At 34.2% G+C, this 21,409-nt stretch overlaps 1 protein-coding gene across 2 annotated transcripts in view; it reads right to left on the bottom strand.

Annotated features, from left to right (window-relative positions):
• ANAPC10 (anaphase promoting complex subunit 10) overlaps positions 1–21,409 on the bottom strand; it is an 83,765-nt gene that overhangs the window by 45,911 nt on the left and 16,445 nt on the right. For both annotated transcript variants that reach the window (XM_089912412.1, XM_022599631.2), the window contains exons 3-4: positions 20,847–20,937; positions 9,552–9,672 (exon numbers count right to left, since the gene is read on the bottom strand). In XM_089912412.1, the coding sequence (XP_089768538.1) occupies positions 9,552–9,672; positions 20,847–20,937 (212 nt within the window). The remainder of the gene's footprint in view (positions 1–9,551; positions 9,673–20,846; positions 20,938–21,409) is intronic.

Here is a 21,409-nt window from a genome sequence, read left to right as displayed (position 1 = left end):
AAGTACCTGGAGGGTCTCCTCTGCCTAGTCCCTCTGTCCTACTTAATTAAGCACCAGAGATCAAGACTAGCTATAGACCATTCAATTAGCTAATTATCATTCTTAAGCTAATTCAAACTAGACAATTTGTTCTGAAAATGGCACTGAGATAGTTGGACTACTGTTTCTGTTTTCTACCATCAACTATAATTGCAAATGAAAGAGGAAAGGTCCCCCGCCGCCAAAAGAACCTACAAACCCTTGTATGATGATTTTTCTTGATTCGATTATGAAGGAAAAGGGCCACAGAAGAAAGTATCTATTGGCTTATATTCCCAGAGTTTCTACCCCAATATTCTCACTCTTTTATTCTGAAACTTGGAGATTTTCTTTTTTCCTTAGAAATTTTATTCTCTAAATTACCCTATTTAAAGCTCTTTATAAAATCATTAAGCAAAAGCAATTAGCAAAAAAGAAAAAAAATATTTACAAACATTTATGCCGACAGCATTAGCATTGCAAGTAGCAATCAATTTTCAACAGGATAGATCAAGGGAGTAAACAATTTTTAAATACATTTCAAAAATCAATAGTTAATCTATCCTATCATTCACTAACTAGCTCATTTCCCCAGCTACACACTTCGATTTTTCTGAAAAACTTGAAGAAATGTTTTGGTAACTTGTAATCTAATGTGATTTTTTTTTAAAGAAAAAAAATGAAAGGAATACATATTGTACGTTGATTCCCAGCTAAAGCACTGCCTTGCTGTGTGACATTGGGCAGCTTGCTTCACCTCTTGGTTTCTCATCTGTAAATAATGGCATCGTACTTGATTAGAAGTTGCTACCTGGTGGCCACATCCAGCAGTGGATATACCTTGTTTGCCTAGCATGTTTTTAAAATGGGGAAATTTCATATTCAAATCCAGATTTCTGATTTCTCTTTAAAAATTAAAAGATTGGCAACCCTGCGCCTATATTCCCTGTGGCAAGAAAGGCTGCAATTGAATAGCAGCTGTCCCCCTTTGGATAAGGCATGGATCCTTGGTGTTGTGTTACCTGCCTGTACGCTCAGCATTTGAGCTTCTGATGAACTAAATTACCTCTAAAGTTTCTTTCAGTTCTAACATTCTCATGTTTAGAGTGAGCCACACAGCAAAAGATCCATTTCACCTCTCTAAGCCTCAGCTTGATTTGAATATGGGGATGATAATAACATCTAATTACCACGTGAGCTTTGGAGAGACAAAACGAAATAGTGAGTGGTGACTGCCTAGCACAGTGACATATATGTAGAAAGTACTTAATAAACAGCAGAGGTAACAATAAACACAAATAATGGTGAACACAATAATTCAAAAATGATTCTATGATGGTCAATCCAATCTAAGTCAAAGTAGACATGCTCATTCTTCTCTTCTGAATGCAACATTGGTCCCATCAAAAAATCACCTATTTGCCTCTAAGTTTTGGAGATTACTAGTTCTTCATTTACCACATGTAAAATAAGAGGCTGATGAAAAAAATGAAAGTTCTTGAGTAGGCTCATCTCAATTCGATGTATTTTTAAATTACGATAAATATTTTCAGCAGGTATTTTTCAGCAAGATATGCTGCAGCTCTTTCAGTTGCAACTACTGTTCTATTCAGGGTCATTTTAGTTGCCAAGAATAAAAATTCACTCAAAAGTTTCTACAGGAAGCGGGGGCTTACCGAAAAGTTTATATATCCATGGGAACCCAGGGGAAAGTAAACAACCAGGTATGAGAAAGGTCAGGAAATGAAGCATGTTGGGGCACCAGCCACTTGTTCCAGCCTATTTTTCTTTCCCCTGGTTGTCTCTGTCTTTACATCCACTCTATAGTCATTCTACACCATCCTGCCTCCTCCCATACCTCATACTTTATATTCTTCTAACTTTAAAGCTTCAGTTGGCAAATGCCCTTCACCTCACCCACCCTCTCCAAAACACTATCTTTCTGCATCAAGTCTTGCTGCTAACGTGCCTGTTTCTTGTGAGTCATAGTTCTGAGAGAGGTAAAAAATTAAAAACAGAATTACCATGTGATTCTGCAATCTCACTTCTGGGTTTATACTCCAAAGAACTAAAAGCAGGGTCTCAAAGAGATATTTGCCCACCCATGTTCATAGCAGCTTTATTCACAATAGTAGAGAGGTGGAAGCAACCCGAGAGTCCATTGTCAGATGGATGGATAAACATATAGTGGAATATGATTTAGCCTTAAAAAGGAAGGAAATCCTATCACATGCTATAACCTGGATGAACCCTGAAGACATTGTGCTAAGTGAAATAAGCTAGTCATAAAAAGACAAGTACTGCATGAGTTCACTTATGAGGTATCTAAGTGTAGTCAAACTCAGAGACAGAAAGCAGACTGGTGGTTACCAGGGGCTGGGGGAAGGGAAACTGAGGAGGAGTTGTTTAATGCACACAGATTTGCAGTTTTGCCAGATGAAAAAGTTCTGGGGATCTGTTATACAACAGTATGAATATACTTAACGCTACTGGACTGGACCGTGTAATGCTACTACACTCAAAAATGTTAAGACAGCAAACCTTATGTTATTTTTTTATTGCAATTAAAATTTTAAAAAAAATTTCTGAGAGAAGGAATTGATCAGACTTATTCAGATAATCCTTTTGAAGCAAACTACACAAGCAAGGGTCAGTGACAAGCCTATGGACTGACCACTGGTATATTTATTTGACAACTTTTTATTAAATGCCTACTGTTTCCAAACTGTGCTAGGTTCTCAGCCAGATGCCCACCCGTGGCCTGTTTGCCTGGTCATACTAAGTAGGCTTTCCTTATATAAAAGGGGTTGATGATCCATATCTCATTTTCACATTTGTAAGTAAAGTACCTATTTCTATTGTACTACATCCTGCCATAGAGTTAATAAAAGGTTTTCTAATTCTGTTCGTTTGTTTGTTTTCTTTGCCCTTGGCTGTTACTACTGTCACGCTGCCAAAAAAACCCCCAAACAACAACAACAACAAAAAAGAGTGCAGTTCTTCCATAACTGCTGTGAAAGAACACCTGAAAAGAGCAACCATACGGCACAATCTCTTGAAAGGATCCTCATCAATTTCGTAGTTCCCTTTAAGTATGCATCAGCGGTACAAAACCTTCCAATTCAAAGAATTATGAAACAAACCAAGAATACCCATCAGAATCTTCTTACTTGGCACAAATAGTATGATAGGAAAAGTTGGAATTCTTGCTATAAAAGCAAATAACTTAATTAGTCTCAAATCTATAAATTTAGAAACTATCACTCCAAAGAGTGATTAAACTACTTGCAAGAACTGTCTTAGTTCAGAACTGCATTAAATAAATTGCCTATTATAACATGTCACACAGGCTTAGGAAGGAAACTTTTCAGTCCTTATCTAACTAGATTCCTGACCATTATCAGCTTCTGTGACATCATATTCTCTTGATTTTTTTTCCTCATCTCTGGCAGTTCCTCTCAGCTGTTTTCATTGGATGATCTTTTTCTATCCTTGAATACTGGCATTTCCACAGTTCCAGCCCTGGTACTCTTCTTTCCAACTATACACACTCCCTGAATGAAATCAAAACTCACACCAGAGCTTCTACTTACACATGGATGATTCCCAAATCTACACCTCTAACCTAGACTTCTTTCCTCAGGTTCAGATCTGTATACTTGACTACCCACTGTAAAGTCCCTCCATCTGAAAAGATACCAGAAGTCAGTGGCAAAAATAAATCTCATTAGCTTAAACTTTCTCTCTATCCCTACCCCCAGTGTTCCTTAACTCTGTATTCCATTTCTGATTAATCGCAACATCCAACCAGTTGCCAGACATGAGAAGAAATCTAGATGCCCCCTCCTACCTACTTGAACCACCTGCCCGCACTCCCAGTAACCCCAGGTAGCAATCAGTCACAAGTCCTTTTGATTCTACTTCAAACACATCCCTTCCTCTTGAACCCAACTGCCATAACCTTAGTTAAAGCCTCATAATTTGCACCTGGATACTACATACCTGGTCTTTACACTGCTCCAGCCCCATCATTCCCAAGATTTAACTTGATCAATGTTTCCTCATTTAAAGTCTAAACTCCCTGGAATCCTGACGGCAAGCACAATCTGACTTTCGCCTATGTATATTCAATGGAACAATTATATATTTATTCCCCACAAGAATGTATATTCCTTATGTACAGAGGCCATATTACCATCACAGTAAATGTGTTGAATGAATAAACACTTCTCCAGTCTTTCTTGCGGCTTCCTCACACCTACCCAGCTTCCAAGCACACTACATTACTGTCAGTTCTGCCATTATGCCAGGCCCTCACGCTCCCATACCTTTATGTTCACCGTGCCCCCTTTTAGAACACCTCCACTTTATTCTCCACCTGAGCAGGCTTTCCATCTATCCTTCAGATTCAGTTGAACCACCACCTCTTTTAGAAAAAAATTTTTAACTAATATTCCTAATAGTCCACTGTGTTCCCATACCCCCTGCATGTATTTACTAGACTATATTGTAATTGTTGACTTATTTGCCTGTCTCTTCCACCAGACTACGAAGTGCTTAAGGGCAGAAACCATGCCTATCTCTGCTGTATCCGAGGTACCTAACACAGTGCCTGGCACTTAGCAGCCCCTAAATAAATATTTACTGAACAAAGCATGAATCTGTCTTAGATAGGAATGCCAGGCTAGTCAAAAAATTCTATAGTCTAAGTTGATGGTCAAACAAAAAACAAGAGATACAAGAATGTTTTTCTCTCTTAAAAATATATATGATACTCTACTGTGTAACATATTTTAGTTTCAAGAGAAAATGTACCCCAAATGCATAGATACCTCAACTCCATTTTATACGTAAGTAATGTTTATAATTATGAATATTCTTTTAAATCGCATATGTTACTCTTAGAGAGGGATAAGAGACATTTCCAGCCTAAAAATTACGTGTACCTCACCAAAGCATTCTACACTCATTTCAAAGATGTCCTAAAGTTAGTTATAAAAATTAATTTTTAAAAATATTTTCTTTTAAATTGGCTAAATTCAATAAAAACTATTTTTTCCAAAGGCTCAATAAATTAAACACTCTGTCTTATCAAACCAATTTATGTTTGTAGATACTGTCTAAATCATTCTACTTTATAACAAATTGTTTAAAATAGGCCCCTCATAAGAAAGTAAATATAAGTAGATTTTAAGATCAATGGAGAGAGTCAGAGCCTTTGTCTGCATCTCCTTACTCTACCACACACATTAATGGAAGGCAAATTATAATAGTAAATGTTATTTTAACAGAAGAGCTCACTTATTAACCACTTCTGTCAAAGTACCATATATGGACTCCCATAGCCACACTACTGATTTAAGACACAAGGTAGAGAGCCAAAATGCTCACCCACATGGAAGAAAAGGAAAATATCATTACAGCTCTCTTAACATTGAAGACTTGTTTCGAGCCTCCTCTTTAAAAAAAAAATCACTTGGTAACAGCTTGATTATCTGAAGACAAAAACAAGGCTTAATATTCACTTCAGTGCTCAATCTTGTGCTCCATCAATATTTTATCCTACAAATTTTAGAAGCAAAATGCTAACAATGAACCAAAGGACAACTTTCACATATGCTGAAAACATCTGCTTAACCTTAAGTTACCAAGTTGTTTTTCATAAACTGTATAGAAATAATTTTGAGAGCTGTCACTATATGTCTAATAAATGACTTTGGTTTTATACTTAAGAAGAAAAATTTCTACAACAGTTTTTTAAAAGAGAAAGAACTAGTTAGAAAATTAAAAAGGACTTTAAGTTTTCTCGGATTTTAGCTGGAGATGTATTCTAAAATGTTAAAATGGGCACATTTAATATACAGTATTCTTTTGGTTCCTCACTCTAAACAACAAAAAATTTCCTTCACACATATTTTCCCTTCTGAGAGCAAAGGAAAAGAACAACATCAAACCAAAACATAATGCTAAAATACAAATGATTTAAACATTTAATAAGCAACTATATCTTTATTCAAAAGCATCTCCAAAATAACTTCCTGGACAACATGAACATGATTTCTGGCATAAAAATAACACAACGGAGATGAAATATTTTCAAAAGATAATGACACAGACTCTGAAATGCTAAATTCTCACTTCTATATTGAAATAGTCTCTTGTGCAGAAGCAATAAATTATAAACATATTATAAAATGTTCTTAGGTTGTTGGTTTCCAATTTGCATAGGATAGATAATTTTGAAAACAAGAAAATAGAATGAACAGCATAAATAAATTCAACTCTGGTGCCAAAAAAGTTCTAATTGGCCAAACCCAGTGTTGGTATCTTGCATCTGTTAGGCAGAAAAGTCTAAACTTCATTTCTGTTTTAATTTTAAGTCCCTCCTCAGGTATAAAAGTTAAAATATGCATTCTAGAATAGTAAAGGAAGGGCCTGATCTTTTTGTAGAGATTTTTCAACAGAGGTAACAAAGATCTAGATATATCATGTTTCATAACTGAGATGAAGGGAAACATATGATAGAAAACCAATAATTTTTGAATAAGTACGGTAACCTATTAGCTTTCCTCACCCTGAACTATAATTTTTTAACAGTTGCTATTTCAAATCAATAATAAAGTTAAAGAAAGTAGGTTTTAGAGTGTTTCAAGTAAACAAATCCATAATTTCTAGTAAAAAGGGAAAACCTATTAAAACACTCCAGTACACACTACACCCTCCAGTGGGCAAGCATCCATGGAAAAATATAAAAAGATTTCGTTGGATTTTCCACTCAGTCAATCAGGCCTATAGCTAATAAAATGATGGTTCTAAAAACCTCATAAAAGTTCACACTATTTTAATCTCTCATCTTAGTATATAAGTTAGAAACAGCAAAGACTTTTCTATAGTAACAATTGAGATGTTATAGGAGAATAATGTCAGAAAATAAAATCATGATCTGCTTATCTTTCCTCAAAAAACAAAGTGCTATCAGATTCTTAATTTCTTAAACTTATAAAAGAAAAACGGTACACAGAGTAAATCACATATAAAGATGTATCATTAAAGATAAAAGTATTCTTTATACCATGAGCTGCAAAGGCAGCACTAATATTTTAAAGCAAAATCCAAAAATTATGGTTCCTTAGTGAGAACTGTGGCAGAAAAGCAGTAGGTTCATTAAGTTTTTCAGGAAAACAACTTACATTATTACCTGGTAATATTTAGTATTACTGGTCTCATGAGGCTATGTGGTCACTACACTTAGAATAAAATTAAGAGACTATTTAAAAGAGCCCTTATTCTATAAGACCAATGTTTCATGACTTAAATCATAGAAGCAAAGACTAGATTAAAAGTATTCTACAATGGTCCAAATATCATTTAAAGTTTCTCTAATTTACAAAATACAAACATATATTTAATACATAAATTTAATACATAAATCTGATCTAAACCTAGATCAGATATGAAGATGTATAGTTCCCAAAATGAATTAAAGAATTTTTGAATATATATACTCTAGGAAAAACTAGTACAACTAAGACTACTTAAGGTCTTGAACTTATCACTAAGCTTATGAGACCAGCAATTACAGGACAATGGTGACATCTAGTGGACATTACAAATATATACCACACATATCTTGGAATAAAACCTTTTATTTCTAGTGTTTCACATATTTCAACCTGTCTGAAGAAGTATATGACAAATCTTTAGTTGTAAACCCAAACAAGCTGACTCTGCGCCCTAAAAGCTTCTCAACATGAGTGACCCAATCATGTGATAAATATAAAACATTTAACAATTAAAGTATAAGAAGTAAATATCTCAAGTCTTTAAGCACTAAGCACTAATTAAATGTATCAAATACACGACTAAAAGAAGGTCTAGCAAATGGTCCAATATGATTATGATAAAAAGAATTTAAAAGATTCTGAATGAAACAAATGAAAAATGAAAAAAAAATTTAAATAAATAAAATTAAGAGCTGATCTATTTATGAATTTATTCAAGCATGGGAAGAACATATTAACCAGTATAGTCTGTCAGACAAAATAAGAAATGTTTTTAAACTATAAGATTATCTTATTTATGACAATTTTCAAAACCAGATTAGTTCTCAAGAAAATTTATAGGATTATTCTTTAAAAGTAAAGGAAGATAACTGGAAGAAAACCAGCTAATCCTCTCAAGAAGTGATGAACTTACCTCAAAGAAGGACAAAAAAACAAACAACAAAAAGTACTTGTGGACAATGTCCTTACTTAGTATTTGTTCACACATAAGCAGATTTCACAAGAGAACAGCACTGCACTTAATGAGAAAGCAATGAAAGTATATGTGATTTTTATTAAGCATTTTATCACTAACTCAGGGAAGAAATACAAATATTTAGATTCTAGAGATAGAATCTAAATATAAACACTAAGTCAAATAAGAGTCCAGGCCACAAAGTAACTGGAAGTCTTTCAAAAATCACACATCCTTCCCAGATCTCTCGGAACCACCTAATTTAAAAGATTTTAATGATTATTTGAGCTCAATGATTTTCTGAAAAGAAAAAATGCTAAGGGCCAGAACTTTCCAAGTCTACATTTCAAAATAATTGACGATATCTGTGAAATGTAAATATTTGGGGATTAATAAAATTCAGGTCACAAAAGCACTGTCTTACTGTCTTCAAAAAGTTATCAGAGGATAACTAAATTGTGATATATTCAAACAATGTATTACAACTCAGGAAGCAAAAAGAATGAAGTACTGATACATGCAACAACATAGATGAATCTCAAAAAAATTAGGCTGAGTAAAAGAAGTCTTACATAAAAGTATATACCCTGTATGATTTCATTTATATGATATTCTAGAACAGGCAAAACTGATCTATGGAATGAATGAATGAATGAATAAACAAAATCACAACAAGAGTTACCTCTAAGGCTAGGACAGAGATGGAGATTGACTGGGAAGGAATATGAGGGAATTTTCTGGGGTAATGGAAATGTTCTAAATTTTAACAAGAGTTGGGGTCACACAGATGTATGCATTTGTCAAAACTCACGAATAATATACTTAAGATTTATGCAAAATTTATATAAATATTACCTTAAAAAATAAACCTTAAGCAAATATTAATAATTCCAGTTATCACATGCCACGCTAAAGCATTTGGGGTGATGTGTATAAATATCTGCAACTTATTTGGAAATGGACATAAAAATTAGATAATGGACAGATTATAATGAAGCAAATATAGCAAAACAGTAGAATCTAGGATATAAGTATGTTGAAGTTCTCTATTTAATTCTTTCAGATTTTCTGTATGTCTGAAAATTTCCATAATAAGATGTTGGGAAAAAAATAAAGATGACATTCAGAATTCAAAAGAAAATTAAAAATATAAAAAATTTAAAATATGTTCTGTAAAATATTAACAATTTTCCTTTTATATATTAACATTTTAATCTGTTTAATGTCAAAAGTGACCATCTTCTAAAGAGCAAACATTACAGGACAAAATATTTTTAAAAATTTTAAAGACATACCCGAATTTCTTGAAGATTGTGAAAATTATTTCCTACTCTGACTGAGATCTTGCTTGGAGTATAGCTTTCATCAGATTTGTAGTCCGCATAAATACATAATGTCTTCACTGTTGTTTTTCTTCTAAAAGCAATAAAGTAAAAACAAAAAGCCTTTTATCATGTGGAAAGATTATATACAAAACATGTTACCTTCTGATTTTAAAAGTCATATAGTTTGCTAAAATGAGTGTTTGAATCAATAATTTCCATGTTCTTTAATTTTAACCATGATGAAAATGAAGAACATATGAAAAAATAGATACACATGTTATACTTTTACAGACATCTCTTACCTAGAACATGGTCAAGAAACAGATGTAAGCAAAAAAGAAAGTTTAGCCAAAATAGGTACCTTACACTGCAAACAAGCATTAAGAGTTTTCAGTTCTCATTTGTATTTTAGACAAAGGAATTATTCTAACAAGCTTGTTTTTCTTTACTAGTTAGTAGTTAATTACTTAATTTCCTATGTTACTACTTGAAAACAGCTAAGTGAGAAACTAATTCCAGCAAAAAGAAAAATGTTTAAAAAAACAGAAACTATAATCTTATTACTTAATGCAAGAAATAAAATTCTGTTTTTAAAACATACATATCTTAGAAAAATAAGCAAAGACTACATAACAAAAATTAATCTCAGAAAACTGCAAGTGGCCAGAAAACATGAAAATATGTTCAATCTCTAATAATCAAAGAAAGAGAAATTAAAACATACATAGACATTAGTCTTTTATCATATTGGGAAATATGATAATAACTGATAATACCCAAATTTGATTAGAAAAAGTTACTTTCATAGCCATTTAGTAGGTACAAAGCCTTTGACTCACAAATTCAACTTCTAAGAATGCATTAAAAGACAATAATAAGACAACTACTCTAAAGCAGAAGAAGAGAAATCTTTATTGTTCTGCAGTTAAATTACTGAAAAATTATAAACAACCTAAATGTCCATCTCAATACAGAATTAAACAGATTACAATATACCCAATTTAATGAAGTACTACACAACTATTTAAGGTACACATAGATATGTAGTTACAGTAGGGACAAAAAAGCAGATTACAAAACAGAATATAAAAAAGGATTGCATTTTGGGAAAAACAAAAAAATTTTTAAAGTCATATAAACCTACATATGTATAGAAAAAGGTCTAGATAGAATCATACAAAAATAGTAAAAGTGACTATTCTGATGTTGTGAAACTTATTTCTTTCTTTATGATTTCTATATTTTCTGATTAATGTTTTAAAATAAGCATGTATTATTGTGGTCATTGGGGGAAAAAACAGACAATTTAAATATCAACCAAAAAACCATAAAGAAGTCTATTTAAACGTGCTTTAAAAGTTAAGATCTGATATAAACTGGCACTCACTTAATAACGAGCTCCTTGAACAGAAGTAGCCTGTGTCAAAAGTCAGTCTATAAAAACAGCAGGGGATCTATAGCTCTTAGTGAGGGGACCAAACTTCTATAGCTCAAGCTTTTCATCAGAAAGGAATGGGGAAAGTTAAGGACTTTTCCTCAAATAATAAAGACAGATCAAGATGTAAAACGCTAAATACTCAGGAATTGCTGACAGGATAAATACCATTACCAGGTTTTCAAAAGAGGCCAGCGGTATCAAACTGACATCCTTCTCTGTCTGCTGCGCCAGGAAGGAGACAGGAGGGGAAGGGCAAGAAAGAAGGGGAAATTTTGAAGGGCATACAAAAGATCTTTTCTCTGATGCACCAGCCATAAACAGGCAGTGAAAGGTCTTTCTTATCATGGAGAGATCAAAGATCATGAAGATTACCCTTAAGGATTTCTTTCTTTTTTTTTTTTTTTAAACAAAAGCAGATCTAAAGGACCAAACTTTTTGCTTAGAATAATTTCATCTCTAAGTTATTAAATTCAGGATAACTTAGTCGCTGAACCTACAAGATAACCAGGGTTAGGTTAGAGAGGCAAAGAATAATAATAACACTAATGATTATAAACACAACAGCAACAGCAGAAATAGCAAGTGAATAAGTGAACACTCTGTGTCTGGCCCAGAAGCAATGCTTTATATGTATTATCTCATTGACTCCTTAACCTTGTGATACAGGAACTATTATCACCTCTATTTACTGATTAAAGAAAAAAAAGTAACACTCAGGTTAATAACTGGCTTAAGGTCACAAAGCTAGTAGGTGGGCAGTGTTGTAGTTTACGCATGTATCTGCCTGCCTCATATGATCTTAACTACTATAACCTTCCTATTAATTAATTGTACTTAGCTTATCCAGCATTGTCATTGACACCATTTAACAGTAACATGTAGATGTTTATAATTCTTTAAATTTGAGCTACATCATGGGTCCTTACCCTTGTGTCTATGTAGCCCCAGAAATCATATGTATAACTTATGCTATATATGTAGTTTCATTAGATTTGAGAAGGAAACTGTGACCTCCCATAAAGTTAAAACTGTTACTCCATAAAGCCTTTTAAAATTATTTATAAATTTTATCTCATGGTAAAATTTAAAAATAATATTGCTTAGAAAATCATGCTGCTTGTCCAGTGGCAATGCATGTGGGAAGGAAGCACATACATTGTGCTACAGGACTTGCCCTCCCACCATAAACAACTAGAATACCAGACAACATATATGGAACAATCGTCTGCAGACACTGAATGACAAGACGCAAAGGCCTGTAAGTCCTGAGAGAAAGGAAACGAATGAGGTGAGCCCTATGAATAACTGGGCTTTCTGACTGATGGCAATTTCTCAACTGCTATGCAGGCAGAGAAAAACCCTAAAAGAATCTTGCAGTCTCACTGAACTGAGGAAGGAGCTATACTGAGAAAAAACTCCAAAAATCTGCCTGGAGTCCCCTTGAGTCTTTGAACACCAATCTACACAGGCATAGATAGGGTGAAACTCCACAAAGACACGCAAAGAACAGTTGCTGGGGGAAGAACAATTACTGAGAAACAGTAAGCCAAACAATTCCCAGAGCTTTGCACAGAGTAAGCAAACATTAGAGTTCCCAATAACCAAAGTGGAGAATCCAAATAGCTCCTCAAATGTCTAGGACATTCATTTGAGATCCCAGAAGGATCAAGCCTTTGTATTCCATGAGTCTAATCTTGCCCAAGAGAAGTGATCTTAAAGAGTGGTCTGGGGGGCTTCCCTGGTGGCGCAGTGGTTGAGAGTCCGCCTGCCGATGCAGGGGACACGGGTTCGTGCCCCGGTCCGGGAAGATCCCACATGCCACGGAGCGGCTAGGCCTGTGAGCCATGGCTGCTGAGCCTGTGCATCCGGAGCCTGTGCTCTGCAACGTTAGAGGCCACAACAGTGAGAGGCCCACGTACCGCAAAAAAAAAAAAAAAAAAAAAGAGTGGTCTGGGGATCTATGGGGGATCTGTAGGGGATTTCAAGATCCTTTCAGGGCATCAACAAGGTCACAACTATTTTCCTAATAACACTAAGATGTTACTTGCCTTTTTCAGAATCATTCTTTTATGAGTATACAGTGGAGTTTTCCAGATGTGATCTGACACGGGATACTGTAAAAGATTTAATGAAGAAGCATATGTGTGACTCCAGCTGTCTCCTCTGAAGCCAGACACTAAAGAGATTCACAAAAAAAGTAAAACAATAACACTCTTCTCACTACTTTTTGTTTTGGAAGAGACAGTTATTTTTCATCTAAAAATGGTATTTATGTTAACATAATAATAGGTTAATTATTTAACTTTAGATGAATAAATAGATACTTTAAAATTCCTCAGCTATAATTTCCAATATGGTAAATACTGAGAGGATATAAAAAGTAAACAGAAGATCTTTGGAGACCTCAATAAAAGTTTAAAGTGGTACTGAAACCAAAAAAAACTGGAGGCTTGCTGCCCTTGAGCAGGGATCAGCAAACCACAGCTCAGAGGCCAAATGTGACCGACCACTTATTTTTGTAAAAAAAGTAATATTGAAGCAAAGCAACACCCATTCACTTACATACTGTCCATAGCTGCCTTTGCACTACAACAGCAAAGCTGAGCAGTTGCCACAGCTTAAAACATAGTTTGCGAGGCCTAAAATATTTACTATCTACCCCATTACAAAAAGTTTGCTGACTTCTACCCTAGAGTAAAGGGTACTCTAGACCACAGTAAAGGGGCTTAAAATGAAGCCTCAAAAAGATCAAGTTGATTCTTAAGAACTTACCTGCCTGCCAGAACAAAGTCTAATCGTCTTTATAAAACAAAATCCAACACTCAACATGGTAAAATTTACTATATCTGGCATCTAATCAAAAATTACTGCAAAGAATCAGAAAAATATGACCCATAATGAGGAAAAATGAGTCAATTAAGACAGATATAGAAAAGACTGAGATGATGGAATTAAAAAATAATAATTTAAAAAGAGAAAACATAAATATGTACCTATAGCTATATAACAAACCACCTCAAAACTTAGTGGCTTAAAAAAATAATCATTATTTTGTTTATGAATTTGGAATTCGGGCAGGGCCCAGAAGGGAAGGCTCCACACAGCACTGGGCGTGGCTATTTGACTTGAGAGGTGAAGGACCTGCTTCCAAGACGGCTCACTAACATGGTGGTAAGCTGGTGATACTTGTCAGCTGGGAGCCTAGCTGAGAGCTTGGGTTTTGATTCACTTTTTTTATGGGCTTCTCCATTTGATGTGGGTTTTCTCACAGCATCGTAGATGGGTATCAAGGGAAAGAATCACATAAAAGAGAGAACAAGGCAGATTGCCTTTTATGATCAAGCCTTAGAAATAACAGTATCATAACGTTCATACTCTATTATACAAGAAATCCACAAAGGCCTGACCAGTTTCAAGAGGGGAGACATAGATGTCGTCTCTTGATTAAGTAGTAGCAAAGCTGAAGAAGAGTATATGCAATAGGAAATAATAATGTGAACATACTGGAAAACATTGTCTCCCTTCCCTGGAAATCAGGGGGTGGAACTGAAAGTTCCAACCTGCTAATCACATGGCTGGTTCTCCCCACAACCAGCTCCCACCCTTGAGTGGAATCCAAAAGTCACCGTCCCTAAAGTGTTTTCAAGAGCCTGAGAGCAAGAAGTCAAATATTATCCCATTGCTCTTAAAATTCAGGAAATTCCAAGGGTTTGGGGAGCTGTGAGCCAGGAACTATGAACGAAGACCAAGTATATATGAAACATCTGAATAACCATGTATTCTTCTTATAAATCACAATATTGTAATAACTGAATACTAGTAACAACTTTGGGTCAATAAATTAGATAATTTTGATAAAATGGACAAGTTCTTTGAAAAAAACAAATTATCAAAACTGATTCGATAAAATAGATAATCAACAAGGATCTACTGTATAGCACAGGGAACTCTACTCAATATTCTGTAATAACCTATATGGGAAAAGAATCTGAAAAAGAATGGATATATATATATTTATAATTGTGTCACTTAGCTGTACACCTGAAACTAACACAACATTGTAAATCAACTATACCCCAATATAAAATAAAAATTAAATTAAAAAAATAAAAAAATCTGCTGACAACTGAGGCATAAAAAAACTATATTTTTCTGGGGGGAGAAATGTCTCAATGAACATGGGAGAAAAATTGGTAATTAAAGAGAAAATCTGTGCTATGGCAAAAAAAAACTGATTCAAGAATAGAAAATCAATTAAAGAAATAAGACGTTTTATGTTTAATTAAAAAACCCAACAACTTCACACAAAAAAAACTCTGGGAACAGATAGCTTCAATGGTGAATTTTATCAAATATCTAAGCAAGAAACAATAGTGGTTCTATACGAATCTTTTTAGACTTAAAAAAAAAACAATAGAAAAGATGAATGAAACTAAAACTGGTTCTTTGAAAAGATAAACAAAATTGATAAACCTTTAGCCAGACTCATCAAGAAAAAAAGGAAGAGGGCCCAAATCAATAAAATCAGAAATGAAAAAGGAAAAGTTACAACTGACACCACAAAATCCAAAGAATCATAAGAGACTACTACTACAAGCAATTATACACCAATAAAACGGACAACCTAGAAGAAATGAACAAATTCTTAGAAAGGTACAGTCTCCCAAGACTGAACCAAAAAGAAATAGAAAATATGAACAGACCAATTACCAGTACTGAAATTGAATCAGTAATTTAAAAACCCCCAACAAGCAAAAGTCTAGGACCAGATGGCTGCACAGGTGAATGCTACCAAACATCTGGAGAAGAGTTAACACTTACCTTTCTGAAACTATTCCAAAAAATTGCAGAGGAAGGAATACTTCCAAACTCATTCTATGAGGACACCATCACTCTGATACCAAAACTGGACAAAGATACCACAATAAAGGAAAATTACAGGCCAATATCACTGATGAACATAGATGCAAAAATCCTCAACAAAATACTAGCAAAGAGAATCCAACAATACATTAAAAGGATCATACACCATGATCAAGTGGGATTTATCTCAGGGATGCAAGGATTTTTCAATATCCACAAATTAATGTAATATACCACATTAACAAATTGAACAATAAAAACCATATGATCATCTTAATAGATGCAAAAAAGCTTTTGATAAAATTCAACAACCATTTATGATAAAAACTCTTCAGAGAGTGGGCATAGAGGGAACATACCTCAATGTAATAAAGGCCATATATGATAAACCCACAGCTAACATCAAACTCAATGGTAAAAAGCTAAAAGCTTTTAAGATCAGGAACAAGACAAGGATGCCCCCTCTCACCACCTTTATTCAACATAGTTTTGCAAGTCCTGGCCACAGCAATCAGAGAAGAAAAAGAAATAAAAGGAAAACAAATTGGAAAAGAAGAAGTAAAATTGTCACTGTTTGCAGATGACATGATGCTATATATAGAAAATCCCAAAGACACTACCAGAAAACTACTAGGGCTAATCAATGAATTCAGTAAAGTTGCTGGATACCAAATTAATACACAGAAATCTCTTGCATTCCTATACACTAACAACGAAAGATCAGAAAGAGAAATTAAGGAAACAATTCCATTTACCATCGCATTAAAAAGAATAAAATACCTAGGAATAAACCTACCTAAGGAGGCAAAAGACCTATACTCCAAAAACTATAAGATGCTAATGAAAGAAACTGAAGACAACACAAACAGATGGAAAGATATCTTGGATTATAAGAATCAATATTGTTAAAATTACCATACTACCCAAGGCAATTTACAGATTCAGTGCGATCCCTATCAAATTACCAATGGCATTTTTTACAGAACTAGAACAAAAAATTTTAAAACTTGCATGGAAACACAAAAGACCCCGAATAGACAAAACAATCTTGAGAAAGAAGAATGGAGCTGGAGGAATCACACTCTCTGACTTCAGACTATACTACAAAGCTACAGTCATCAAAATAGCATGGTACTGGCACAAAAATAGACATATAGATCAATGGAACAGGATAGAAAGCCCAGAAATAAACCTATGCACTTATGGTCAATTAATCTGCGACAAAGGAGGCAAGAATATACAATGGAGAAAAGATAAGTGGTGCTGGGAAAACTGGACAGTTACATGTAAAAGAATGAAACTAGACTATTCTCTAACAACATATACAAAAATAAACTCAAAATGGATTAAAGACTTAAATGTAAGACCAGATACTGTACAACTCCTAAAGTAAAACATAGGCAGAACACTCTTTGACATACATCGCAGCAAGATTTTTTTGGATCCATCTCCTCAAGTAATGGAAATAAAAACAAAAATAAACAAAAGGGACCTAATTAAACTTAAAAGCTTTTGCACAGCAAAGGAAACCATGTACAAAATGAAAAGACAACCTACAGACTGGGAGAAAACATTTGCAAATGATGCTACCAACAAGGGATTAACTTCCAAAATACAAACAGTTCATATGGCTTAATAACAGAAAAACAACCACCCAATCAAAAAGTAAGCATAAGACCTAAACAGATATTTCTCCAAAGAAGACACACAGATGCCCAACAGGCACATGAAAAGATCCTCAATATTGCTAATTATTAGAGAAACGCAAATCAAAACTACAGTAAGGTGTCACGTTATACCAGTTGGAATGGCCATCATTAGAAAAATCTACAAATAATAAATGCTGGAGAGGGTGTGTAGAAAAAGGAACCCTCCTAACACGGTTGGTGGGAATGTAAATTGGTGCTGCCTCTATGGAAAACAGTATGGAGGTTCCTTAAAAAGCTAAAAATAGAGTTACCATATGATCCAGCAATCCCACTTCTGGGCATATATCTGGAGAAAACTGTAATTCAAAAAGATACATTCAGGGCTTCCCTGGTGGCGCAGTGGTTTAGAGTCCGCCTGCCAATGCAGGGGACACGGGTTTGTGCCCTGGTCCGGGAAGATCCCACATGCCGCGGAGCAGCTAGGCCCGTGAGCCATGGCCGCTGAGCCTGCACGTCCGGAGCTTGTGCTCCGCAACTGGAGAGGCCACAACAGTGAGAGGCCCGCGTAACGCAAAAAAAAAAAAAAAAAAAACACATTCATCCCTATGTTCACTACAGCACTATTTATAATAGCCAAGACATGGAAGCCACCTAAATATCTAAAGACAGATGAATGGATAAAGAAGATGTGGTATATATACACAATGGAAAATTAGTCAGCCATAAAGAAGAATGAAATAATGCCATTTGCAGCAACATGGATAGACCTAGAGATTATTATATTAAGGGAAGTAAGTCAGACAAAGATCATATGATATCACTTATATGTGGAATCTTAAAAATGATATAAATGAACTTAATTACAAAACAAATAGACTTATCGACATAGAAAACAAACTTATGGTTACCAGAGGGGATAGTGGGGTTGGGGGGGAGGGGAGGGCAGATATATTAGGAGTTTGGGATTAACATATATACACTACTATGTATAAAATAGATAAACAAGGGCCTACAATATAGCACAGAGTATATTAAATGTCTTGTAATAACCTATAATGGAAAAGAATCTGAAAAAGAATATATATATATATATGTAAAACCGAATCACTTTGCTGTACACCTGAAGCTAACACAACATTGTAAATTAACTATACTTCAACTTAAAAAAAATGGTTAAAAGAAAAAGAAAACTAGAGGCAGAAACACTTCCCAACTCATTTCATCAGGCCAATATTACCCATTAATAAAATCAGACTAAGATATTACAATAAATGAAAACGATAAACTAGTATCCCTCAAGAATATAAACATAAAACTTTTCAACAAAATATTAGTAACTCAAAACCAGTAACTTATAAAAAAGGATTTAAAAATTAAACAAGGATCTATGACAACAAAGGCATAAAAAATAGACAAAATGAGTTCATCAAAATTAAGCACTTTTATAAAAAGGCAATCCACAGAATGGGAGAAAATATTTGGAAATCATGTATCTGATAAGGGACTAATATCCAAAATACATATAGGACTCCTAAAAATCAACAAAAAACCAAAACACCCAATTCAAAAATGGGCAAAGGACTTAGCCATTTCTCCAAAAAAGATATCAAATGGCCAATAAGCACATGAAAAGAGGCTCAACATCACTAATCATTAGAGAAATGCAAATCAAAACCATGAGATACCACTTCACACCCATTACAATGGCCATTATCAAAAAATAGAAAACAAGTGTTGGTATGGATGTGGAAAAATCAGAACTCTTGTATATTGCTGTTCAGGATGTAAAATGGTGCAGCTGCTGTGGAAAACAGTATGGTGGTATTTCGAAAAATTAAACATAGAATCACCATTTGATCCAGCAATTCTACTTCTGGGTATATGTGCAAAAGAACTGAAAGCCAGGACTCAAATAGATATTTGTCCATCATGTTCATAGCAGCATTAGTCACAATAGCCATAAGATGGAAACAATCCAAATGTCCATTGATAATAAACAAAATGTGCTACATACATACAATGGAATATTATTCAGAAGGAATGAAATTCTGATATATGCTACAACATGGCCGGACCATGAAAACATTATGCTAAGTTAAGCTAGAAACAAAAGGACAAATATTTTATGATTCAACTTATATGAGATACCTAGAGCAAGTTACAAGAGATTTATCTAAATCTCTGCTTCTAAGACTACAAAATAAAGATAAAAATAGCTGTAAAGGCTAAAGGAAATAAATAGGGAAGGCATTTAGCAAAATATCTGGTATTTAAAGTCTTTAAAAAAATATTAGCTGTTACCTTCATTTCTGGTGTATACATATTTAATACCCTAGGACAGGAACTGGCATACTACAGCCGACTGGCTGAAACCTGCCCACCACCTACATTTGTAAGATAAAGTTTAATTATAACAGCTAAATTCAGTCTTTATGCATTGCCTACAGCTGCTTTCATGCTATAATGACATTAATGAGTAGCTGCAACACAGACCAGCTAGCACACAAGGCCTAAAATATTTGCTATTGGGCTTTTTCATAAGAAATGTGCTGATCTGTATCCTAGGACAATAAAAACAAACTAGAAATACAATGCTACAGAATGTTAAAATAGATGGTGTAAATGGAGCAAGATAAGCAAGTTAACTGGTTTCCATCTGTCAATAAGTTCAAAGCAAATGACAAACATATGGCGGTTCTCCATTTCCCCCTAAAAGTAAGCATTTCAAAACTGAAAGTGTCCTTAGAAGTAATAAGTTAGAATAAAATTTTTATCATCACTCCTGGTGTACTTAACGCAATGCATTAAGGCATTGCATTGGGTCATAAGCAAAGCATACTTTTCTGAAATAAATCATATTGAAAAGTATATATGAGAAATATCTACATAAAAGGAACTGTGTAAAGTACCACAAAGAATTCATAAAGGAAACAACAAGGTCCTACTGTATAGCACAGAGAACTATATTCAATATCCTATGATAAACCATAATGGAAAAGAATATTTAAAAATAGAATGTATATATATGTATAACTGAATCACTTTGCTGTCCAACAGAAATTAACATAACATTGTAAATCAAGTATACTTCAATAAAAAAATGTTGATTAAATAAAAAAAGAATTCATAAAGGATAAGACAATAAACTTAAAACATAATCTAGTTGAGTCGAAAAGTAATCTCTAAGGCTTATAAAAAGCAGAGTTAAGTGCATTTCAATATAATTTCTATATTTCTTTAAATTTTATGTAAATAAAATCAATTTCTTTGTCTACTTTTAACCTATACAAATTGAAAAATTCAAAAATGTATTACCTGAATTGGATGTTCACTAAATGAGGCTGGGAGCCATCTGACTGCCAATAAGTTTCTAGATTGTCATCTCGTAATTGATCCACTCCAAATCCTGAAAGCACCACGAGTGACAATAAATTCTCATGATAAAGAAAGAGCCATATATTCAAAATACAAAATTACCACATATATTTGTCCAGAAAGTTTGATAAAGAGGATAGTGAGTACTGTGAAATTTAACTTAACCAAAACTCTTCAATCCTCTTAACCAGACCTCACTTCTCAGAAGCATAAAAAATTAATAAACAGAAATCTCAATTAAACAGATGTGGGAGACCAGAAGGGGAAGTTCTCACACCCTGTGACCATAACTGAGCCCAAGAAGAAGAAGAAAGTCTCCTTTCTTGGCAAGGACTCAGCCAATGAAAAGCCACGGCCGCTCTGTTTACTATAGCCCCCCCAACTTCCTTTTCCTCTCTGTAAAAGTGTGCTACTTCCCTTCAGTGTGGAAACTTGCACTTGGCTTGCCATGGTTGCAGACTCTGAATTGCAATTCTCTGCTGATCCTAAGTAAACCCATCTTT

The sequence above is a fragment of the Delphinapterus leucas genome, chromosome 5 (genome assembly GCF_059928025.1).
Source record: "Delphinapterus leucas isolate spDelLeu-1000000601 "Yukka" chromosome 5, BTC_Dleu_Yukka2, whole genome shotgun sequence".
Lineage (NCBI taxonomy): Eukaryota > Metazoa > Chordata > Mammalia > Artiodactyla > Monodontidae > Delphinapterus > Delphinapterus leucas.
This window is presented reverse-complemented; position numbering and strand designations above follow the sequence as displayed.